This window comes from Merops nubicus, unplaced genomic scaffold, assembly GCF_000691845.1.
Source record: "Merops nubicus isolate BGI_N331 unplaced genomic scaffold, ASM69184v1 scaffold1063, whole genome shotgun sequence".
NCBI classification, from domain to species: domain Eukaryota; kingdom Metazoa; phylum Chordata; class Aves; order Coraciiformes; family Meropidae; genus Merops; species Merops nubicus.
In genome coordinates, this window is record NW_008600726.1 from 98,123 (window position 1) to 124,336 (window position 26,214).

The 26,214-nt window shown below is 41.0% G+C and overlaps 1 protein-coding gene across 1 annotated transcript in view; it reads right to left on the bottom strand.

Annotated features, from left to right (window-relative positions):
• The window catches only part of LOC103770491 (sodium channel protein type 5 subunit alpha-like), a gene marked incomplete at its 3' end in the record, with an annotated part of 160,185 nt that overhangs the window by 93,087 nt on the left and 40,884 nt on the right, over nt 1-26,214 (bottom strand). Inside the window, exons 7-11 of the mRNA XM_008937751.1 lie at nt 25,935-25,998; nt 13,179-13,320; nt 11,252-11,449; nt 7,574-7,756; nt 4,842-5,243 (exon numbers count right to left, since the gene is read on the bottom strand). Of these exons, the coding sequence (XP_008935999.1) occupies nt 4,842-5,243; nt 7,574-7,756; nt 11,252-11,449; nt 13,179-13,320; nt 25,935-25,998 (989 nt within the window). The remainder of the gene's footprint in view (nt 1-4,841; nt 5,244-7,573; nt 7,757-11,251; nt 11,450-13,178; nt 13,321-25,934; nt 25,999-26,214) is intronic.

The window sequence follows — 26,214 nt, forward strand, 5'->3', positions numbered from 1 at the left end:
TTATAGCAATTAAGCAAAAATAACAATCGTCCCTGCAGTTATGCAAGGAGTCTCCTCAGGATCCAGATGAGAAATCACAATGGAGTTAAACCCAGGCACCTCCAGCAGGACAAGATCATTTGTGTTACTCCCTGATTGACTGGAAATGTTTCTCCTTTGGATTAGCTAAATTCTATAGGGACAAATATACTATTCAGTAATTTACATGTAAATGAGGATGCATAACACTGCAGAATTATTTTCTTCTGAGTGCCTACAGTTCTGAGCTATGTCAAAATTATTATGAGAAGATGGGCTTATACATGGTAATTTTAAAGACCACATTTGGGAACAAGGACAGGTTTAATTTTCCTTGTACAGTAAAAATCTTTTCAAGCATAAAAAGAGGTGGACAGGCCACACCATGAACAATGGGCCCTGTAAGGCACTAGCACAAATATTTAATGAGATTGAAGTTGGCCATAATAGCACACAGCACTAAAAAGGAGCTATTTAATTTTGTGAATGCTTGATTATTTAAAGAGATTCACTGTAAACTGAAGCAGCTGGCAATATTTGTGTCAAATCTGAATGATATTCACTTAGGATGTGCTAAAACAAAGTTTGAAATGAGCAGAAACTCAAGCCATGGGGACAATTCTCTGTGTGGCAATGGCAGAGGGCTAGCTAGCTTTTGTCCATATAACTTACTGGTGGTGATTTTTGGATGACTTATTTCATTGACCTTTTTTCTGAACATGGAAACTGCTAACACTTTCCCTTTTCACCAGTCCTGTGGCAAAACAAGAATTAAAAAAAACCAGAAATTTTATCTCGGGGCAGTTTTAGGGTCAACAAGAAAACCTCAAACCAATGTGGTCAGCAAAAAGTTTTATGTTTAGAAGCAACAAAAGCCAAGGTCTTTGGATTTGGTTTTGTTTTTTTAATTAGATAAAAAAAAATAAAAAATTGTCTAAAGATAAGATTCTGAATCCTTGTTTTGGCACCTCAACAAGCAGGGGTTGTTAAGGGCTCACTCCCCACTTGTTTTCACTCCTGTCAAGGCAGCAATACCCAACATTTCTAGTTTCCTAAAAGAAAACAAATGTGTGACCAAGAGAAAATTCAGGAAGCGGTACACACAAGAGGGAGAACCCAGGTAGCTCCAACCTTGGCCTCATTGCCCATCCCAAAGCCATGTCAAGGGTGGCCTGGCTCTGTTCCTGAGCTGATGGGAAGCTCTGATGAGCAGGTGCCCCAGAGAGCAAAGTAGTTGGGATCACCAGCTAACAGCCAGCTGCCCACTTGCAATCAACCACCTCCTCAGTCCTGTGTCCATTTCTCTGCCACTTCTAATCTCCAAGATATAATTAGAAGGTCGGGATACACTAAAAACCTTGTGATTTCCCTGCAGAGTTACAGAAAGGCCTCCAGATGGCTTTAGGATGAAAGAAGGAATGTTGTTATGTGTATTTCTTAACCCTCAAAAAACTCTTGACAATCACAGGTGGTATCTTACTCATCCTCCTCAGATCCCATGGATAAATTGAGCTCCAGACAGGAGCTCATTAACTTAATCTAATCCTGCTCAAACAGATCAATACCATGTGCAGGGAGATGTTATTCTAACCTCTTAACTAGGGAACACCAAGACACAAAAAAAGCAATACATAGCTGCAAATAAATGCTACAGGAATGTGAAGAAACTTTGTGGGACATGTTTGTAGCTAACAAGACTGATGGGCCTAAGCAGCATCCTTTGAGATGATTGGAAATCTCTCCTGTTTCAGCAGCTGTATTTAGGGATTAGGGGCAGGAGACAGAAGTTGCAAGCACACCTGGTTTCTCATGGAAACACACATTCATCTGTGCCAAGCAGCCAGGGCCATCTGAAGAGCATTCAGAATGGGCTTTTAAAGCTTAGATGCTCTTCTGCAGCCAAGTGTCAGGAGCCCAGTCATCTGAGTGACCAGCCTGAACAGTGGAACAATCTGCTGCAGCCACCTCTCTGATGGGAGAGGGCACAGGCTGCAGAGGTGCTTTCATGTCTGCTCAGCTGCCACCCGCAGTCATTCCCATGGGCATAAGGAAATCATCTGCTGAAACTATGGTCTGCAGGTTGGAAACTCAAAACCAAAGACGATCAGATCTTGTTTGACATTTACTCTGCCTTTTAAATCAAAAGTGCTCTTCCAAGCTTTCCCCAAACCAGAATTCAGTGGTCTCCCTGCTCAGTAGCAATCAGCAGGTCTGTGTTAGGCTCATCTGATACCACTGAGCATCACAGAAGGGCCTAAAGAAATGCATCTTCAAAAACTAATGCTGTAAAATGTGTTTTGCCAGCTCCATTAACTCAGAAATTGCATTTACATGAGACAAGCCACGGTTGCATCTCAGGAAGATGCAAATTAGGGCTTAATGCATAGTGCAGTGAAGCCTTTTCAAAGACTTGTCCTTCGTTTCTTGTCCACGAACATACAACAGATAGTAGAAGTGTTTTTTTTTCACCAGAAGCTTACACTCATACAAAGTAAATAACAGCAGTCAATGGGGCTAATGAGATAACTTCAACTTCATCCTGCAACACATTTCTTTTGTCTCCCCTAAACATATGAAGACAAAAAAAAGAAACGAAACCTGCTCACAAAGAACAAACTCAACTTCGAGCTTTAAGGAAAAAAAAAGGCAAAAATAATCAAACACTACCCCCAGAAGTGTGTTGGTTTATCTCCAAGCACACTGAGGCGTTGGGTTTGCTCTTTCCTTTTGCCTGTGCTCCACAGCTGAGGCTGCACGTTTGTGCCCAGCCCTTATGGTTCCTGTAGAGAATACATCTGTACAGCAATGGGCTTCTTGCCAATTAGCTTTTAACTCCAGCTCATATTTTCTGGATAGATTAGATACCAAACCTGTTTTGTAGGAGACACAACATCCTTCACATTGCATCACTGAACGAGCATCTGTTACTATAGTGCCTGGGTGTTATTTCCTAGATGACCAGGGAACTGCCAAGTGAGCTCACCCACCCAGGCCATTCAATTTTCAACATCCATTTTTCTTAAAGGCAGGAAGCTGGCAAATGAAAACAAATGCCAGCAGAGCTCAAAGCCTCCTTGTCACCTCAGGGCCCAATCCTGTAAAATACCAATATTTGCTGTGAAAGGCTGAGTGCTCTCATGCTTTGTTAAGCTTTTTCTGACAGCTGGGAGAGCCTCAGAAGCCTGCAGAGCTGCTTTGCTTACAGAGAAAAGGGGGACATCCACTGCTCACCTACTGAGGCCTCCCTACTTCGGTTCAGGTTATTTTTTTCAAACAGAGGAATAAATTTTCTCTCACAGTTCCTTTAATGCACAGCGTTTTTGCACTGAGCTAAGTCCAGCAAAACTCCACCTATAATTAGTGTTTCTGTTGCTCAGCTGTCTAGAGACTGCTCTCAGGACTGCAGAGGGTAAAAATGGGAGTACCAAAGCCCTAAATGAACAGAGGTGTGAACGTCTGAAAAAGCAGCAACAGCCTCAAAACTGTCAACAGAGCAGATAATTCTCACACCAACCAGCTTCCCATGCCCAGCGCATCCCCTCTTCTCATGTACAATGTGACAGTCTATTTGCAGGACTACAGGGGATGCCCAGATAGGTGAGGAAAAAAATTCACTCCAAAGCTTGAAAGGAAAGAAGCTGGCTAGGTCTAAAGAAAAAAAAAAAAAAGCAAGCTACTTCTCAATTTACTGATAATCTGACACCACGTCTGGGATCCATCTCACTCACCTTTCTCTTCAGGAAATGCGTTGCCTAATACATGTCAGAATCACTTTTGCTGAGTTCCCCCACTCCCCAGTGTGATCTGGTTTTGGCACCTTCTTACTCCGAGTGGGCTTCATCTCACCCAACTCAAGACATGTGCAATGTAGTTATTCACCTAGGGCTCCCCTTGCAGTTACAGTGAACAGAAAGAGGTACTTTCAGGCAAAGAGATCATTCTGACCTATTTTAGATCCCCAAGAGGAAATAAAAGCTGCCCACACTGGCCATAGGGACTAGATCCCCATTGTTTTGACTGTTGAGAGTGATGAGCTCCAATGTAGTTTATCTACATTAAAAAATACAAACTCCCACCACACCAAACTGGAAACCTGTCTAAATTGCCCTGTCTGTGTAACAGCTATTTCCGAAACACCATCTCATGGTTTTCCAAGTGCATTCATGCTTAATTGCTAATGGTATCAGTCTTAAAGGTTTTAATTACAGACGTATTAAATATTTTTCAGCAGTGGTGGTTTGCAACAAAGATCCTGGCAATCTGCAAAAGGCTTGAAGTCTGTTGATCATCTGCTCATCTTTCCCAGGTGTTATTTGAACTGGATGCTAAAGCTTCCTGGGAACTCCCTTTGAACTGTAAGAACAGGTCTCCACAAGTAGCTACGCAGAAGACCAGAAGTTAGATGCAGAGAGATAGCAACTAGTGGGAGAAAACAGTCTCAAGTTGGTAAGAATCACACCACATCATTTTAAAAATATAATTTTCTAGCCACTGGACAATGTCAGTTAATCAAATGTCAAAAGAAACCAACTTAAAAATGTCCCTACAAGGAAAGAAAATTCATATCAAACCCAAGATTTAGGTAGTTGCCTCTAGGTATCTCTGAAAAGCAAGTCTCACCAGAAGTGGTGAACCTCTGTTATGTGGCACTAGACACAGGTTGCTGTGTGGGTTAGCCTATTGTCTTCCCACCCTGCCTGCCACGGTGGCTCTGAGCTTCTCACTGTAGACTGCACATCGCTTCAATATATTACAGCAAACTCCAACAACATTTAGAAGGAAACAAGAGCGTGAATCAGATACAAAAGTTATAGAGTACTCACCAGGTCGCCTGTCCCAGGCTTTTCCATAATAACTGGGGGGAGCAGTAACCCTGCAGGAGAAGTAGGGTCTGGGTTGAGTGCCCCGATGCCTCCTCCTATCAGGGAAACCACACCATTGCAATCCACTGAGCTGTTCCTTTTGCCCGTCTGGGTGTAGTTGGGAGTAGTAGGGTGAGAACTATGGCTCACTTGACTTTGCACGCTTGGACGCCTCCCAGATCTTGGAATTAAGAGAGAGCCCCGGTGGCTTTCATGTTCCACAGCAATGCTGATCTCATCATCGGCAAAATCTGTTTCGGAGCCAGTGTCTCGGCCACGGAGTCGGAAGCTGAAAACGCTTCCGTGGCTGGTTCTGCGCTTCACCAAGTTTGCACTGGGACCATAACTAATGCCAAGGAGAGTCTAGAAACCCCCAGAAAGGAAAAAGGGGAAAGAGAAACAACATTTTGCAACATGTTTTCAGGAGCGAGGAAGGTCTGGGGAGAGCAGTAAGTTCCATTTTAAATCAAGTGCTTCAGAGAAAGACTTAATTAGACCTATTCAACCTTGGCAAAGTTAAGAGGTTGAATAGTCATCCCTAGCCGTTAGGTTTTTGTCTAATACTTGACAGTTTAAGATGTACTGAAATAGGAAGGGTCAAGGTGGCATCCACCTTGCAGCATGATACCTCCTTTGGTTCTACTTCCCCCCCGTCCGATAAGTGCCAAAGGAGCTGGGAAGGCAGCACAAGGAGTGGAAGACAGGAGCAGGGAAGGGGATCCAGCTCCACTCTACTGCATTATCACACATCTTCATAACAGCTAGGGAAGGAACATTGCAGTGGGAGAAGAAGAGATAAAGAAATAGGGCAGGAAATGAACTGCAGGGAAAATGAGAAGAAGAGGGAAGAAGAAGAAGCAGAATACGACGGAAGAAGGTGATAAAGGGAAAAAAAAAACAAGAGCAAGAAGAGGGATATGGTTTATTAGTTTGTAAAATGATTATCCAATGCACATGGCTGCTTTAAGGGGTAGGTAACCTCAGTACACAGCAGTCTCCCTCACACTCAAATATCATCCCCTCTGACGTCAGCTAGTGAGAGTGCAGCTCTGACAGAGCATTGGCACGATGTAGTCAAGGGTTAAGCACACCTAAACCCTGGCAGAGTAAAAAGGATGTTCAGAAAATGCACGAGGAATTCAAGTCTATCCCTTCCCCTCCTAACTGAAGAGCAAATTATTGGAGTTAAGAGCATTTAGGCAGAACATACTTTTGATTTTACAGCCCGTACAGAATTTTCAGCTTCTTCAGAACTTTGTCATGAGCCAAGTATATATGAAGAGAGGTCAGATCTCCACAGCATCCACAAAACAAATGAAGCCTGATTTCATTTCTCACTGTGACTTACACCGAGTTACATAATGATGCTATTCTGTGACACTGGTACAAGGAAAAGGACAAAACCCAGGTCCCTTCTAACTAAAACCAACTCATTTGGATTGCTACCAAATGTTAACTGGTCAAAAATCCATGCCTGGGTTTCCGTGGCACAGTCATTGAGACTGATTTCTGATGGCAACACGCTTCCAGCTGCCCAGATTGCATCTGAATGATGACTCAGCCTTACTCCCTCCAACCATGCCAGGCACAGCCTTGCAGACAAGATTTACTATAAGCTTTGAAATGTGTCTCCCATGTTTCTCATGCATATGACATCCAGGGGCGAAAAGTGAAAACAAGAAATAGTAATCTGAGAAAAAAACTGGCAGTGTACAGCTCCAATCCACGGTCATTCTGGTACATAGTGTCCCGAAGTCCATCCAGAATGGAGCTGAAGAGCAATTCTAGCTTTAACAGAGGTGTAATTTGTAAAACGACCCATTTGACCAATGAGACAACAATAAAAACTATCAGATTTAAAAAATGCATGTCTTTAACAGAAATCCAGCTCTATGTAAATTTTGTGAGCTTGGGAGTCAGTAACTGGTCACATTTACTCATATCACTTATATTTTTTCTATGAGCTTTTTATGGCTGCCAAATATCCCTAAATTCACTGACAAAAAAATTTAAAAAGACTTAGCCCATTACATGGCTATTCAAAAAACCAAAATAAAGCGATTTAAACTTTGCTCTCAGTTAATCAAAGACAAATTACCTGGAGCTATTTATGATCACTTGATACACACAGCATGTGCAGATTCATATTCATGCATGTCAGTAACATTTACATAAACCCTGATTTAACAACAGCTTCACTCTATTTTTCCCTGCAATAGGAAGCATAAACAAGTGCCACGAAGACTTTACTTGAAGGCAACTAGTAAAGGAATATAAAAATGTTAATAACATCTTTGTATAGCATTATAAAGCCCTCAGAGACAAGGTTCCTCCTCTTCTAAGAATTTTTGTCTCTAGTAGGGATAGGATAGATATAATCAGATGAAAGAAAATAAAATAAGAAAATAAACAAGATTATGGGTAATTTTGAAGTGAAAAAAAAAGGCCAAAAAATATGAAAAAAAAATAGGTTCATAGGAATGTTTAATGGGCATTTTTAATTAATTTTGAAAATAAAGTGGTAATATGTTTCCTTCCATTGTTTTAACACAAGCTGTCTACAGGTCAGTCATGATATTCAATATTTCTATTATCTTCACAACTGGAAGTTTCAGCTTTAGTTGTCTATTCAGAGCCTGGGCTACCCAGCTAAATGCAGTGTGGAATAAGTGATGTTTCAGACCACGGCTTACCATTCTCCTCTGACCATCGTCATAGTCACACTTAGGATTCCTTTGGTCTTCCCCATATTCTTCTGTCCCCAAAGATTTCTTTTTCTTTTGCTTATTTCTTCTTTCCTTGGCATTTTTGGATGCTAAAGGTGACATTTCCAATGAACTAAGTGACATTGAGTCAATTCCTTTAGCAGCTAGTGCCTAAAACAGAAGATAGTAGAAGGTGTAAAGTCTATTATTTAAGGATCTCAGTGAAAACTAATAATTACTCTGCTCAACATTTGTTTTTCAAGCTCTGAGGTTGTATAAGAGATAAACTAAAATTTTCAAGTGATCTTTAATCATAAAACTATCTCACATGGCTGGAAATGGTCTTAACCTTTTTCTAGCCTCTATATTTAACCATATTAAAATAAGTAACAAGTGAGACAGGTTGCTGGTAGAAATGCACTCCTGCAGGTCTGCCACTCAGACCCTATGATAGAGCATTAGGAATGGCTGCATAGCTTTGCCTTGTGCTTCAGTGCTGTGCTGGCTGGCTGGTGGGATCACTGCAGGAGCTGTCTGGTAACAGACCAGCTGCCAGAAACCCAGCAGGAGCTGAATGTGAAAGCCTGGGTGCACAAAGCCACAGCCCTGGGAGCAAATGGGCAGCCAGGAGGAAGAGCTGATGGGTGCAGGGAGGAAGGGGCAGCATAGCAGCACACTGGGTCTCCATCCCTGGTGCAGGCAGGAGTAGCAAGGGGAGTTCTGAGCACAAAGCACCAGGTCAGGTTGGGAGCTGCTGGTGTCTCAGCATGAGCTACATCAGTGTCCCAGCGACAAGCCCCTTTCCAGAGCCCCAAGCAGAAATGCATAGAGTGAATTACACAAATAATATTAAACCAAAAGTGCCTCTCCAGGTTCCCAAGAACAGGAGAAAGGGATGAATCCTCAGTGCTATTGTCTGTAAGCCACTAGAATCAAACAGGCAATCAGCTCTGCACAGCAAAATACTCCCTTCCTCCCACAGGCATCAGTCCAAGGAAAGTGAAGGCACTTAACAGTCGTGTAAAGAATCAATCATGTATTTCAAGGAGTAGCAGTAGCTCTATCAAGCTGAGAGCACAACAAAACTTAATTCCTGTGGGAAATATCCTTCATGAGAAAGCTGCTTAGAGCAGAGAGGAGGAGGGCTCAGACACCAGTCTAGCTGTTCTTTATATATTTTTTTTTTTCTGAGTCAATTGATTTAATTGCTATGCTGAAGTGCTTTCTCTTCATAAAGATCCAGCAAGTCTTTTGGTGTTAAGTTCAGGTTTAGGAATGTGTTAGGCCAATCGTGTAAATTGACTGATAGTCTCCAAGCAAGCCTATCAATTATATTTGTGCTCTCTTTATACTGCACAGTGTAAAAGCTGATCTGAGGACTTCTGGTTTTCTTTTCTGATTGCTGTCATGTTTTATTGATCTAGAAAATATTGTAGGTTGTGCTACTAAGCATGCTGTACCCTTCCTGCAAAATGAGCTAATTTTCAGTTTCTTAGCTTTTTCTTACCTATTACTAGGGCTGAAATGCTTCTGCCTTGCATAGCTTTTTCAGGTACTGAAAAAGGATTTGGACTAAATTGTTTCTCAGGGCATGGAGGAAATGCCACGTCCAGTCTATCTATCCTTTTTGGTTGAGTTGACCATGTCCTGCCCCTCAGGCATCACAAGCCTTAGCTCCCGGGGCAGCAAAGGCGTGTGGGACCAGACATGTCTGGCAAGGATGGGTGGTGGCTGAAGGATGGGAGAAAAGCTGAGCTCCCATGATCCCAGATATGGGGATCATGCAGGAGGTAGCACTTGAGGCAAGAACTCAGCGGTATAGTGAGTCAAACCCAAGATGTTCATAAAGGCTTGGGGAACAAGTTTAGAACAGTAGCTCTGACTGGGGCAAGACACCTGAGAAGGACATCTGAGAAAGAGACCTGAAAGCTACATGGTGCAGCCATCCAGTTCACTTTCATGAGCTTCTTCCAGATGTCTAATTTGAGTTGTAGAGGCTGATCTGCAGAGCTACTGGGCTTCAGCAGTGAACAAGATGGACTCAAATCACTCTACTTCTGCTTCATTTCCATAAGATTAGGATAATTCTCTAGGAGTATTACAAATACAAATGAGTATTTTTGAAACACACAGAGTCTGAGCAGTGACAAGAGGCACTGAAAAACCTCTGAGGATGTTAGTCATTTTGTCTCTGAAGTAAGCTTTGAATGCCTGAGTTGGGAAGTCTGCTCGAGCTGGCCTAGGGGTACAGAACAAACGATGAGAAAGCGAAGACCTGTTCTTGAGTCATGTACTGTCCACTCTTCGTACTGAGTAAGGCACAGGAAAAATGAGACATAGCTGGCTGAAGAAAAGCCCATCTTATGAAGCACATAGACAAACAGGAACAATTTAGGTTTTCATGATTAACCTTCATTTTGACACCTTCTGACTTTCAGGGCTTAATGCTCCTTTTCTGTATATACACAGGCTTAACTGAAATCAAAGCCTTCAAAAGGGAAATCTTAAAAATCTTTAATTATAGCTGTGGATTACAGCAACCAGCGAAGTTGACTGTTATTAGGAAGAGCTCAGCTGGAGTTAAAACAGAGGAAAACTTGTATAAAATAGGTACAAGTTGGAGCTCAGTTTGCTCCCTTAGGTTATGGCAGAAAGTTACTATGTTCAAAGTGCCTGTACATGGAATAAATTGCATTTACCTATTACTTAAACTATCAAAGAGGATCTTTAAAAGGACTTAAATGATGTATAAGCCTCTACTAGCACTTTGTCAAGGGTGAATTGCATTTTCTATTTTCTTTCCAAGGATTTAAATGGGTTTTGGATTAGGCCCTGAAGCTATACGTACCCAAAAGAAAATTATGTATATTAGTTTTTACAGAGTATCAAGGATTTATTTCTCTGAACTACATTGCTACATGTTATTTCAGACTAATTTTCTTATTGCCTTCTTGTTTACAGCACCTAAAATGTTCTCTTCAGGTGTTTAATAAAGGCTTTCTACCCCACATAAGCCACATGAATTTTAACTAGTGTTATTAAGGCTATATGGCTACATCCACCACTTGGCCTCCCTGTGTTGTTTAAACTTAGGATGTAACATTAATTCCACATCCTTTGAATAATTTGCAAAGCTTAACCTCAAGATCTGCCTGTTTACTTGTTCAGAAATTGAATTCTATATGCTTCAAACAGTTTATCTTCCATCTTTATCTTCATTATTGGACAGCTGGATATTCATGGCAGTTTGAATGAGACGGTGAGGAAACGAACATGAGTTAAAGTGGTAGTGGAAGAAGGTTCAGCTGGGGCTAAGGCTGAGCTACCAAAATAGTTGTTTTGTGCTCAAATGCTGATCTAGTTATACCACCATTAAAATGTCTTGCATACCAACCAGTATAAACTCCTCTGCTGGTATATGTGATGAGTCAAACCAGTACAACTCTGAATATGAAAACCTAAATGGCTCCAAATCTAGCAAGAAAAGTCATCATTTTTCTTTTAGTAAGAACTGTAATAACTCTGTCTAAAACAATAAACATTAAGACGTTTTCAAGTAAACTCTTACTTTGGTTATCACATAAATGTAAAATAAAAAAAATGTGAATCTCAAGGTTCTATCTGTTTAAGTTAACCACAGCTAATCACATCATATAGTTTACTGACCTCCTGCTCTTTCTTTAACATTTCCATGGCTTCCCGAAACTTTCGTTCCTTCTCCTCTGTTTCAGCAATAGTGGCTTGGTTCTGCTCTTCATACGCCATGGCCACAACAGCCAAAATCAGATTGACCAGATAAAATGAGCCCAGAAAGATGACCAGCATAAAAAAAAGCATGTAGATCTTCCCAGCAGATCTGAGAGTCTTTAAGCACAAAAGTAAAGTCACTACTACTTGCTTACAATGTTTTTTAAAATAAAAAAAAGTAATTTTCTTAAAAAACTTAGATTTATAAAACAATTGAATTCAACCTTTGTTAATAACAGAATCAATTAGATGCTGTTAACAGAATTCTATTAAAACAGAATCCCTTTGATGACAAGTGACAACCACATGTAAGGAAAAGAATCTTTTCACTGACAAATTTTTATACTATAGTCAAAAATCGTGTGCTTTGTGGTAAAATTAATTTCTAAAAGAACAATACTTTCCTCCTTTACCAAATATCTCCATTGGTTTTCTTTTAGAATAGAAAACCTTACAAACAGTTGCAGTGAAAGCTCCCCCTACACAGCTCAATCTATTTTTGGCCAGTGCACAGGAACTTCCCAAGCACAATTCAAGTTGCATCCTTTCAGATGTCTACTGTCTAGAACCTTTACAGTCAGCAGGGAGAATATAGGGTGCAGCTCATCTGAATGTTATTTAGATATCTGCCTCAGGATAAGAACCAAACCTTGGGTGCTGTTGACTCTATTGCCTGGTTCTTCACCAGTTTTACAGGCTTAACTGGAGTTTAGGGTAACAGGGTGACCTTGTATTAGGTATGTCCCATGGTCAATGGCTTGATGCTAGTGATAGAAACCACTGTGTGGTATTATAAGGTCAATTAATAAAGAAGAGTGATCTTTACCCTTATTTGCCTTAACAGTTTCAGTCTTCCACAGTTGTATATGCAGCTCTGTGCCAAGTAAACGAATATAGCTGTTTAAAGAATCTTACAATTTCATTGTTCTGCATATTTATGAAATGAAATTGTATAACTGGCTACATGTGAAGGTGAAATCCTCAATACCTGCAAAGATGTTTTTGCAAAGCTTCCAAGTAGTATCTGTCATCACTATCTCCCTTGATATCCTTATAAGCATGTTCCAGTTTTGACAATTTTGAGATGCAGAAGTAAATCTTTGGTGGCTTCATGGACAGAGTATGCAATTTAATACCAAACCATCATATGTAGTTCTTCAGAGTTCAGATATCTTTCAGGAAATGTATGCTAAAATGAGCATTTACTAGGAGACCACCTTGCACATGTGACTGTAAGTTGACTTTGACCCTTTTTGTGCCTCTGGCTTTTAGGTGTCCATGATGAAAGCCTTGCAGCAGGGAGAACTGAAACGTACCAAATATTCTTGCCATTTGCTGAATCTGTGTTCATTATTGTGCCTTGCAAAACCAGATACACCAACAACATTGGTGCTTCTCTAGTCCCTTTTTGAGCTGGACTCAAAAGATTGGTTCATGTTACACCAGCCACCAAAAACATCTTTAAGTAGTGACATGGTGACCTTTCTTAAGTGGTGAACTTCACCTAGATTGAGCTGAATGACCCATTCAAAGTGTCTTTCTCTTAGTACCAATTTTCTCCCCTTTACCCAAACACCCAGCCTAAAGTCGTCTGATATCACTACTCCTAAGAAAAAAAATTAATTGTAACAATCATAACGACTGATGTCCCTGCTTATTGCAAGATGTTGGTGACCTTTAGAGGTCCCTTCCAACCCAAAACATTCTACGATTCTATGGTCCTTCTCCAGAGCACAGTTTGCCTGATAACAAGCAATTCTTTCTGGTTTTTAATTACTGGATATATCACTGTAACAAGATGATGTGTTTATTTTATATTTTTATCAATAATAAAACAATCTCATACCTGTTGATAAAGACGTTCCCAACAATCTTGAGTCATAAGACGGAACAAAGAGAGAAAGGCCCAACCAAAAGTATCAAAGCTTGTGTAACCATGGTCAGGATTTTCCCCAGCCTTCAGACATATATATCCCTCAGGACATGTGCTGCAAAACACAAAAGGCAATACATGAGATGCATCATAGATGACTTCAGTGTGGTGAAACTGGTTTCCAGGATATTGAAAGTTCCTCTATGGTAAATTCCTTCACTGGGTAAAAATACAGGTAGATGCTGACTTCACAATACCAAAGATCTTTACAATCTTATTTTCCCTTTGAAAGGATAAATGGGAAAATGTTAACCATAGCTCGAGCTGCAGTGGCAAATGAGGACCTAACATTTCAGATATTTGGACTAGACCAGAATTAGGTGCTTAAGCAGGACTTTAATGCTTAAGTATTATTTCTCTTGGCATTTATTCCTAATTAAGGATCATAAACATGGTGTCTCCTGTTACAGTTGTGGGTGATCATGATAGTGAACCCACTTTTCTGGTTGTGTAGTCTGACACTGGCTGGATGACACCAGTGTGTGCCATCTGAGCATCTTCCCAATTGCTTACTGTAGCTGACCTTACATTCACTCCACGAAAGGATTAAATCTTTAATTTAAGAAACCCAGCTCTTTGTTCCACACAGCACTGTAGTCTGGGGTCATGACATTGTTTCTGCCAGGAAAGTCTTCTCCTTGTGTGTCTTGCAGATACAGGTATTAAATGGCATGCAGACAGCATTAATCTCACTGGCTCTCATTAAACTTTGAGGTTCTTTACAAGTGATTTTCTAGCCCTATATGCCAGAAGAGGAGAAGAATGCTCTCACTGGTACTTTGTAAGTACTGAATTGCATAAAATTAAACACAAGGTAGAAGAGATCCCAGGTCATCAAGCCATCCTCTCTCCCAGAACAGTGCAATATTATTAGTCAAAAGACCTCACACCTCTTGCCTGTCAGAAGCCACTTGCCAAATATAAGATATTCCCCATCAGAAACTGAAGACATAGAGCAATATGAGAAGATTTACTGCTGTATGTATCATAGGAAGAGAATTTGAGACCAAGGATGTTGCCAGTGTTGTGGAACCCTGCAGTATTTTGGAATATATTAGGTGAGAACCGTCTAACTCTCTGGAGGGGTAGAACTCTGCAGATCTTGCAGTAGTGCTGGCTCTCTGTTCTCCTTATGCTACAGATGAAGACAAACCTAGTACAATTCAGTGTAAACTCTGACACAACTAGGGATGGTTATAACAAGATGGATTGTGAAAGCACTTTGTCAAAGTTCAGGGACACAGAGAGAGACCATCTTCCAGGCAGTGTTTGGTAACAGAGCAATACCCTCTGTCCTGGCAGATGGTGGGCTTGATGTTCTGCCTGTCAGATGGAGGAATCAAGGTTTGCTGAACTGCCTTCAGACAGGATGATTATTGAAATATCCAGTCATTTTAGACACATCACCAGCCATGTAGAGTGTGCCCAGTGTGTGCAGCTTTTAACTTTTTTCTCCCAGAAAAAAAACCCCATAGTGTTTCAATCACTGCTATTTTTTTACCAAAGTAGTATATTGCTGCAAATTGAAATGCAAAGCAGTAACATAAGTAATGCAATTTAATTTTTAAAACATCACCCCAAAAAAGAAATTGACTCCTGAGAAAGCAGAGTGTGTCTCAGTGTGAAAAGCAAAGATTTTTTTTTTTAATATCAATTTTATACTGCTATAAATCAAACCTCTACAGCACAGGTTTGCAACCCTGTACTGCATGCAGAGATGAGAATACACTGCTATAGGTTTTGAAGTTATCCAAATCCATGGTGTCAGCCACTGACATTAGACATTCAACAACACTTTAAGAAGCTTAATGTAATATCATTAGTCAAGCACAAAATTTTAAGTCTGCTTTGAATGCTGAAAAAAGGAGTGCTGAAGCATTGCAAAATGTGTGCATATCCTTGTCTGCAGTAGTTTTCAGAAAAAAAAGCCACAAAAATTAAAAAGAACAGCCGATGTTTGATCAATTAAATCTTAACACACATGTGAGAATATAATAAGTGATTCTGTCACCTTAGGTAGTGCCAAGTTAGTTTATATCAGTTGAGAATTTAGACAATAGTAACTATTTCTCACAAAGAAAGAAAGAGAGAGACACTTCTAATTTTTCCCTGCCAGCCTAGAAATGCCTCCTTCTAGATCTTTCCTACTTTGACTACCTATTGTTTCCTGGTAAAAGCCACATTTGTATAAAAATTACAGTAACGTTATTGAGTTAGAAGACAATACAACACATAAATTACAGCTTTTTTCCCCTAAAATATGCAGATGCACACTGAACCTCTCTTGCATATCCATGTCCTTTTTTGAGGCAGCCTTTTCACTAAATTTCTTCTCTCCCAAAGGCAGCATCTACTGTCGCTCTCTGCCATCTCTAGATCTGCTGCTGCAGACAGCTTTCAGTGCCTGTGACATGCTGCTGACACTGTTCAAGAGCTCTGAGAAATGGATTCTTTGGGTTCCTGAGAGGGAAACCCTCTCCACTTGCTTGTGCTAAGACAACATGTCTAGAAGGACATAAAAATTTTTGAAAGGCTCATTCCTTTTGCCATAAGAAAAAGACTGCACTTGCACAGTGTGCTTGGCTGGACACTAAGTGACCATATCCAGAGGCAGACAGCCTTTCCTGAGGCTTCCATAAAAGACCAGTCCCAAGTGACTCCACTGAGTTGGTCTCATTAGTCATATTTTAATGTTGTTTTACTACTTGTTAAAACTTCTGAATACAGCTTTGAGAAACTTGGTGGTGATAACTTCAGTGGTGAACTTAAGCCTAAGCAAGGCAGTTGGTTGGAATTTAGGTTTCATCTAGAATAAGTTGCCAAAAATTTTAGGCAAAACAGAACTTTTGCCATTAATTTCAAGAAGAGAGAGACTTTCATCTTAATCTCTTCACCATTTTGAACAAAAGAGTCTGAAAGAAAGGGGATATTAGGAGCATTGCACATCGATGTACTTCATAGGAACCTCTCAGCACAAGATTAGAAGCTACAAAGTCAGTCTTAGGCCCACTGCCAACGTTGCTTCCTGGGGAGTCTCTTTCAATGCAGAAATGCTTCAGAGCAACTGCTTGGAAACCCCTAGGATAAGAAGATGCAACTCCTCTGAGTGTCAAACTGAGCAACGGTACCTCAGACAAATATTTTGTTTGTAATGGAGTTGGTATTTTTATCCTGTCTTTATATGTCTCTAAAACCTTTTGCACTCAGCAGTAGATTGCTGGTGTGAAAAGGTCTGCTTGACTGAGTACTGTGAGTGTACATAGCTTTTTAATATTATGTTCAGTGTAAGAGCATTCAAACGAGGTGCATTCAGCACGAAAAGCATGAACTCCACCTCAGAAATGCTATTAATGTTAGCTCACATCCTCCTTACAGAGACTAGACACTTGAGACAAAATATCCTACTTTTCAACTCCTTATTCTTGCTCACCCTCTTTCGTAGCCAACAGAAGTGGTAACCCATGGGGTATGGGAACACATCAAAAGCACTAAGAGGAAAACAAAATGCTGCTTCCCAGAACAAGACTCTACAGAAATTTAAGTGTAAGACTCTCACAAGAGAATATTATGCTGCAGCTGACACCAATTCCTCTGGGAATTTTTTTTAAGGGTCTCAAGATTTTGCTGAAGCATCTCCTAAGTATAATATTAAGCCTTTCCCTTTGGATTTTTTTCAGCAAACTCTTTAGCTTCTTTTACCTCAGGGAAGCGTTTCACAGGATTACACTATCCTCTGATGCACAGGGATGGGCAACAACAACAAGCCACATAAATATCCTCTACGTGGTCCTCACAGGATGCTGTTCAATTGATCACAATAAAATCAGTGTCATTGATTCAGAGAAGTTAAAAGCATCAGTCTACCTACCTACCCATCAATCTGTAATCACCACTGGAAGCTGGCATTGGTACAGGAAATTAAAGAACATAACAAACAGCTTTGTTTTAAATAACACAGATCGGGAATGCCAGAGAGTTGAAGCTGAGGGGCATAATTACAAAATGCTCTGTCTCAAGAGCTTGATCCAGGCAACCTGCTGATCCAGACCATAGAGGCCAAAGGGGTTGTGCAATAAAATATTTGTAAAACAGCCACGTGCTGGATTGCAACGTTCAGACCCTGGAAATACAGGGAGGGTTGTTCATGGGTTACCAGGAGTGAGCATGAAGCAGCTGCTACTGTCAGCTCTGACATCTGTAAGGTAAAGCTGCACTTCATTGGGTTCAGGGTGCAAAGGCTCACTATGGATTGCTGCACCAAACTGTTTATGAAGGAAGCAATAATGGGAGATAAAGTGCATACCACAGACACACTAAAAGTTAAAAACCTAAACCATACTGTGGTGAGACCCCTGTAGTGTTCCTGCTTTGGTCACAGCTTAAGCCCAAGAATGCAGAAGCCAAGCTGAAATGTTTAGAGCTGACGTCTTTGACACATGGCTAATTCCAGAGGAATGGAAATCATCCTCGTGAGCACGGTGGGGTTTTGAAGCCTGACAGGAAGAGCTGGTAGGACAGACAGTGCCCAAGGCCTTCAAGGATTGTTGATGTGCACAACCAGCGTCAACCTGCCAATTCGTGCTGAAGCCCTCAGGCCACAAAAGAGAGGTTTAGAACTACTTTAGGTCACAGACCTGAGTGTTTTCCTCTGCACTTTCCATGTTTTCTCACTTGTACATGTAGGAGAAAGGGGCTGAAAGGCAGTAGCACCCCAACCAAAGCCACGCACTGCCATCACCAGGCGCTTGTTCTGCCTGAAACTCACAGGTCGTTTTCCTTCCCTTGCTCTTTCTTGTTTTGTTATATGAAAGACTAACTGTGGATAGGGGGTCTGAATTAAAATTCCCCATTAATTACCATCTAAGAGCCAATATCTGACTTGCACAAACATGCTTCACATTGGATAGGTCTGACTAGGAGCCCGCAGCAGCACTCACTCCAGGTATCTAAGGGGTAAGAGAGAATCTGAACGGCATTTTTTAAAGCAAGGGGTGCCAATAGTCCAAAAGGAGGGAAGTGCAAGCAAATATAACTGAATGCTTCAGGGAAATAAAAAAAAAAAAAAGAAAGAAAGAAAAAAGAAGATGACTGAAAGCTTAGAATTAAGAACTACATTTAGCAGGAGCTGAAGATGGAGGAGGGGAAGGAGGTGCCCATGAGCAGGCTTACTCACGGGCTCACAGAACCCACTGACCTGTGCATGCCACTGATTTGTATACAGGAAAAAGTTTCAACCTCCCCCACTAGCTACTTGCTCAGGCAGCTGGAAAACCACTGGTTTCAGCCTGAGACGTCAGAGCCCTCCATGCATGCACGCAAGCAGTGAGACAGGGAACTCCTCCTTCTGCAGCATGGCTTTTTTAGACTTTGTGCTGCAGCAAGGTAAACAAACTCTCATTTCTTCTCACTCAATCCAGTGGCCAGGCACCAGGTCATCTGTGTAACCCATCAAACAAAATACAGGGCAATAATTTGCCATCATAAACATGACAGTAGATCAGTACTTAATGAAGCCTGTAGCCCCCAGTAAGTCTGCTTCTCTCATGTGGCTGACAAGCTTATTACAGCTCTGCCTAAGAGGTAATATTACCCCTCCTTAAGAATTGAGTGGATTTGGATTTAATCCCTACTGCTGCTGTTTAACCAGAGACAGAATCTTCCAAACACACAAGTGATCCCTAGGAGTGGGGACTGTTATTGTTGCCCCTAAGCCTGCATAATACCTAAAGTTATACCCATGGCCCCTGCAGCATCTTTCAGGTGACATATTCACTTTCTCTTTTTTTCTCATACTCAAGTGAGAAGCTTTCTCACCATGAGCAAACCATCCTCATTCTCCCATCACTGTAACCAACACAGAGTAGATGGAAGCAATTTACATCAGAATCTAGTTAAATTCATTTAAGGCATGCTGTGCAGCCTGAAGGTTTGTAATAAATTCATTAATATTGCTTATTAATCTGGGGTGTAATTACATTATTAGCTCTGGTAGTTTAAACAACATGCTTCATTCTTTCCAAAACACCATCGCTTTGTTGATGTTTGAAGAAGTTGCATTTGAGAACTGTATTCCCATCCCCACTCCACCAGCCTTTCCTGCCTTTCCTTCCTGCTAGCCAGCTGCACCCCAGCAGGCTGAATTTGGTGAGGGTTAGGAGCACACCAGTCCCACGAGGCACATGTTAAGGCCCCCCAGTATCCCATTCATGGAACAAGTTAAACACACACTGCCAGACCATGACCTGCCTGACAAAGTTGGTTAGTCCAGACATCACCTGTAACTGGTTGTTTCTCCTGACTTCACCCATTCCTGTCACTCCTTGGGAGTGTATATGTACAAATTAGGCATCTGAGGACCATCTTCATCCCTCTTACTCATGGACTGCATCTCTGAAATGCAAACCCTCCAAGCCAAGGGGCTCTTCTCACCCTATATGTTCAGTATCTGACATGACATGGCATCAGTCTGGGGTTTTCTTATATTAAGAAAACAAGTAATAATAATAATAATGATAATAATAATACAGATTTAAGTTCAAGCAACTCAGAGCTGCAGCAGTGTCAGCCACAGAATAAAAGACCTGACTGGGTCCATTATTCTCTGGTGCAGTTCCCCAGTTTCCAGCACAGCTGGGGTCGTGTTACTGGGCATGTTTGCTTGTAGTCAGGGGACTAAGAGCTGTGGGAGAGCATGCTGTTTGACATGTTCTTCTGGCAGACACGCAGGTCGTTCCAGCCTTTGTGCCTGCCAAAGGCTGGGTGAGAGCTGTAGCACTGGGCTGTGCAAAGAAGCATTGGTGGAAACATCTGACAGCAGCGCTGCTCCTCAACACACTGTGTGTTTCTTCTCCTCCCTTGAGGGGTGTGATAAGCCTTTGCAAGGGACTTTAAATCACCACATGGAGGATGCATAAAGGCAAAGGAATGTTACTACAGCTCAGAGAGATCAAAGTGCTGCATCACTGTACGAGCTGTAACGAGTACACTGACAGTATGCGGGTGTGCAGAACCTACCAGAAAAATGTTGGGTTTGGTATTCAAGTTGGCTATGCCAACAGGCACTCGGTGCAATTTTATGTGTTGGTATTAATTACCTTAGTAAGAGCCCACAACACAAAAGGAATTTTTTTTTTTTTTTTTCTGAAGATACTTTAGAAAGAGTCAGGAGTCACTCAAAAACTTTGAGGAGCACCACACCACATGGGCATTCCTCCATCTCTTATGTGCAATAAGCTCAGTGAGGGCAGAATTTACCAAACCATACAGAATCTTGCCCCACGCTGTACATTATTTTAATGTACCTGTTAAGAAAAATCAAGGTCATAGTGAGGATAAAGGTAGCTAAAGTTTCTATAGCAACAGTTACTAGGATGCAGTTGCTGAAGGTGCTTTCTTGTTGCATCCTGAAGTATCTTTACTGGCTGCTTTTCCTTCCTGTTCACTAGTCTTTTGGGGAATATCAGTACAGACACAATGCAAATGTGCTTTCATTGTCAGTATGATCTTGCAGACTATCCCTACCCATGAGCTGACTATACAGGACATATCATGTGAAAGGGAAAAAACCCTAAGCAGTCTGACCTTGAGATCCAAGGGGACACAATTGACTTAAAACATGCACATTTTTCTGAAAAGCCAGCTCCCTGTTGTACTTGCAAGTGAAAAAGTCAAAAGAACTAAGATAAGTTTCTCTTTTTTGTCTGTTTGTTTACTTAGTACATTGATAGCATCTTGTCTCTTTCTTTTTCTCCTAATGGACAAATTTCCTTGTTTCTATTGCTCTTCCAAACCTTCAGGCAGAAGGGGAAGAAAAAACAGCAGTCTAAGAACAGCAGAAAAATGACCCTGTAAAATTACAACAGGATAAAAGTGGAAATACTTCAGAGCTGAAATGTATCTTCCTTTTTCATGGACAGATAATTTCAAGCTGCTGCAGCCCCCGTAAGTCTTTACTCTGTGGAGAAGCATGGGACTCTGCAGTGCTGGTCATCTCATCAGAATGAATGGCTAGTAGTCATGCAGAAGGAGTAAGCTGCAAGTGCATGGGCAGCACGGAGCATGCTGATGTGGCCTGACCTGAAACAGTTCCTCCAGCCCACTCGCTGGGAGGGTTGCTCTGATGCTCACAGCAGGGAGATGCTTGCTGCTGATGTGCCCTAGCAGGATGTCTCGTTGGATCTGAAGGTGGGACCAGGACTGTGTCTCCTGAGAGCAGTGCCCTTGGAGGCTCCCTCATTTCTTGCCTGCTGTTGGCCATGTCCCATTGCCTAGGGTCAGGCACTGAGTGCTATGGTTTGTGCTTGCAGTAGGTCCCTGAGCACACCCTAAAGCATTGCATCTAAATACACGCCTTCCCTTTGGCACGATCACCATAAATACTCCTCTGCAGAGATGTGGTAATTTTGCCCTCAAAGACCATTTTCACACAGCAGGGTGGATGCCATCGAAAGGTCCATGATGCCTGATTACAGATAGCATATGGTGCTGCTTTTTGTCACCTGCTATTCTCCAGCCTTTGCAAAGCATAGACCTTTGATGCCAACACTGGATTTCACAAAGACTAAAGCAGCTTTCAGCTTCTGCTCCTAAGATCCTCCAAATATTTGTACTGGATCTTTACTGGTCCTTCCTTAGGGCTAAAACAAGGTAAAAATAGGATAAGCTATAGACTGGGATTTAAACTGAAAAGCAAATTTATAGCATTTATAATCCTTTTGAAAATCAGGCTATCTGAGCTTTCTCCATGTATTTCAACTAAATCAAACAAAAGAAGGTGAAATTGCAAAGAGAACCAACTTGGATAAATCTCAGTGCAGCAAGATTCAAAAGAATAACCAAGTTTAACCCCAAAACACACCTAGAAACACTAATATTTCTGAAAATACACTGCTTTTTTGTCATTGTTGTTGAAAGAACTTTGCTGTTAGCACTGCTTCCAGTGTCTGACCAGTCTGTGACACACACCTCAGAGCAGAGGATTATTCCATTAAAGTAATGCTCTGAATGTGCTTGTTGTGAAATACCAAGCACGTGTCACCAGTGTTCACTCTGAGCCAAGGAACATCTTTGATTACAATCATTTGATTTTCTCTCTTCTCCAAACGTTACTTGTTGTTTCCACTGGACAATTTGTTCCTTGCAAATACAAAGCAAATCCTTGCAGTACATCAAGGGGAAAAATGTATTTGGATAAACAAAATGAAAAACAACACAAAAGTTCTATTTGATTAAATGAAGAAAAATCAATTTTCAGGTATCTTGAAAGATGTTTTTGAGGCATCACATGGGAAATCCCACAGACAGGTTACTCCTCGTGCAGCTAAGAAACAACATCTCCCCAACATTCCTAACATGTCTTTATAGCACGATTTTAAAGTGGCTTCTTGACGATGCCTGGGCATACCTAAAAACATAAATAAATGTTTTTTCTTCCATCTGCCAGTTAAAGTACTACAGACATTTTTGCTGCAGCTGAGTGACATACATCTGTTCAAATCCTATCTGAACTAGAATCAATATTAGCTACATCCATTACCTCCTTCTTTATTAGCAGTTTGGGTGCTTGTTCAGAAAACAGTCTCTCCTAGTAATGTAATAAAACCCCCACCTTGGAGATAATTAGGTTGTCTGTGATATAGCATCCACTGAAGATCATTTCCCTGCTGATTTTGGCTTGCTACTCCAGCTCAGGTTGCAGTCTCCATCACTACACACTCTTACCTCAGACCATCTGAGTCTCATCACCTAATAATTGCCATAGTACATTTATTTAGACTTTTTTTTTTTTACTCTTCTGTAATAACATCAACCAGCCAAACCTCAAAGTGTCATTAACATGCTTTTAAAAATGCACTAAAATGGCTTTGTCAATTACCTCGAGATTTAATATCCCAGCTACAACCCAGATATCCCTCACTCTAACAACACCACCCTCCAGGAGTGCACACATGGCAGTGCCATTCCCTGCATTTCCCTTTGGTCCTCAGCATACCCCAGAGGCTAATAAATTCAATCTCCAAAGTGAGAGCAGAAGAAAGCTCCACAAATGCTATGAACTCAGATCTGGCCTTGCCAGTTTTCTTCCCTACCCCACTTGACTGGTGCCTTGATGGGTTCCCAACTTAAACCTCCTCCCTTGTCATTAATTTAATTACTGAAAGATGGAGGAACCACAAACTGATGCATCCGCTCACTCTTAACTCACATTCCCTGATCCTGTGGTGCAACCTGTCCCAAAAGGTCCCACACATTTGGATTTTGTATTTTACTATTCAATGCAGTTGCTCTTGGCTTTCACCATTGAAGGGTAAGAGAAAAGAAATCCACTCTGTTAGATACATCAGCCTGTACATGATGGTCTTTCTATCCTAACAGGTAGGAATACATGATTTTGCAAATCCTCTGAGGGCTAAGGATCATATTCCTAATTATCTTCATGTCTTTAAACAACAGGAGTGGATGACTGGCAGGAATTCTGTGCAAAGTATACAGATGAGACAACACTTGCTAGTCCTGAGCTAAAAAAAAACCAACAGTATGAGTAGGAATAGATATTCCCCATTTTTAGGCATTTTAAATCAAATCTTGCCCAGTGATTTTAAATAATTAACTAAAACAGCAAGAGGCTGAAGAAGAAGGAACTGATGCATAAACAGAAAGTGGGTTTCCCTTAACGGCACAAACACTGATAGTTTTGATGTATTTACCCAAACAAGCACAAGAACTCTAGGTGTGCGAATGGCATTTCCCTCCTCTTAGACATGAAAGCTGGAGGTTCTCCACTGCCTGTTTCCAGCAGTGACTCTCATGGGCATAGTGTCTCCATTGGAGGTTTTCTCCTGTCATGGCTTTTTGCTGACACATTGCAGTATATTGACTTTCTAGGTAAGGAAATAAAGGTGGTTTTGCTAACATGCCTTGCTAGAACCCAACCCTTAAATCCATACAGGCTAATAAATAAATACTCCATGGGTATTGGATTGGTATTTAACTTCACTCCATTTGAACACTTCCAAAGCAGTAGTGCCTAAACTCTGCCTCACAAACTACCTGTCATCTAATCAACCCTTTCAACAGTGCTCATGACCTTAGCAGCCAGCCACCACCACGGTTCAGGTCATCAGAGAGAACAGTGTATAATATTCTGTGATGGGCAAAATATTGTTTCTGTGCAGAACATTTTTTCCCTGATATTTTTGGCTATTGCCGAGCAGAGGCTGAAGTCCACCAGCATAGGTAGATTGCCAAATCCTGGGATCCCCGGGAAACATCTCAATAGTCTTGGAGGCCAGCCTGAGCCTGGATAAATGCAATGTATTACAGTCAACAAAATACTTAATTAATGAATGCTGACATTGTATCTTCCATGGGACAAAGAGGAAAGCGTGGCCCTCTGCCCAAGGAGCTTACAGTCTAAATTAGGCTTCCAATGCACATCAGGCACACAAGACATGCAGAGGAAAGGTTGGCTCTTCAGCTTTCCCATATTCTTATGAACATACAGATAAAGACAGTGTCAGCAGAAAGAAAGGTGTTTTTTTTTACAGGACTCTATAGCTTTTCTTGTCCTCCTGTCCACAAGCAAGTTTGGATTTTATCTTCCTTTCATCTTCCTGCTGTCTCCCTATGCACACAGGCCTCTTTTCCCATTAAGTTCCTCCTACTTAAAACCCTTTTTTTTAGTCTTCCAACTTATTTTTTCCAACTCAAAACATCTCCTTCCAAAAGTAGATCATCTCACCTCCTCCCTTCACTTGACCTAGGTCATTTTTCTGCCTAGTTCACATTGTCTCACTTATTTAGATCAAAAGCTCATCTATCCCACCATGCTAAAGTCTTTTCTTCTTTTTCCTACAACTCCTAACAGCCTACAGTCTTTGCATGGCTTATAATCTCCTCTCCTACACAAGACCCCATCTCTCTCCATACCATCTGAACTCTTCCATTTTCACGAAGATCATAAGAACTTGTAAAAAAAGCATCACATTCTCAGACAATGCACTTAGACCTTGAGGACTGGATGCCGGAGGAACCATTAGCATCTACAGATGGTAGGGATATGAATAAAGTCCTTTATGCAGAGTAAATTAGGATACCACAGGAATTATTCTGGATCTCTTCACTCTCTATACTATGAGAAAATGAAACTTGCGTAGTCTATAAACATATCATGTATAAATGTAGATCACAACTCGACACCGAGTACCTTCCCACCTCCAAAGCATGTTATTTTGGGGATTAGCATTTGTTGATTTGTTTATCTTCCTTTGCCAAAAGCCAAGAATTCATCATCAGTTTAAATCCCTCCAGCTTTTGCTTCCGTTCCTATTCCATTTCCTCTAAAATACACTACACCCAGACAAAGTGTAACTTAGTTTTCATGATTTTTTTAACTGAGAAATTTAAATGTATTGAAGAAGAACTGTAATAAGGCCTTTAAAGATTTTAGACCTGAATAAGTGACACACACACTTTTCTTCCCTGCAGTTCAGAAAATTGTATTACTATGTACAATATCATCATTATCTTCTCTCCTATTATGACTGACACAAAGAAGTTGAAATATCTACTTCGTGCTGGTGAGAAGTAGACAGAACTGAAGGGAAACAGCAAAATTAAAAAAAAAAAAAAGAAACAAAACAGAAGTGAAAATATTTTTAATGCACTTACCCAGCATCAGAGCTATTGCCACACAGTAACACATCATCTGTACCATTTTTTATGAAATAGTTCACTGCAACAGAAATAGAGAAATGGCTTTTTAACAAGTATATTCTGGGTGTTCACAAATATCATCAACCAGCATATTCAGTTGGGACAATAAATGAGAGATGAAACTGAAAATATTGTTCCTGAATTCAGTATAGCACAATGTAGTGAAACAAAACCATAAGCTTGTCCAGAACTTTTAGACTCTACATTGATTAGATGCATATTAATTGAAGTTTGT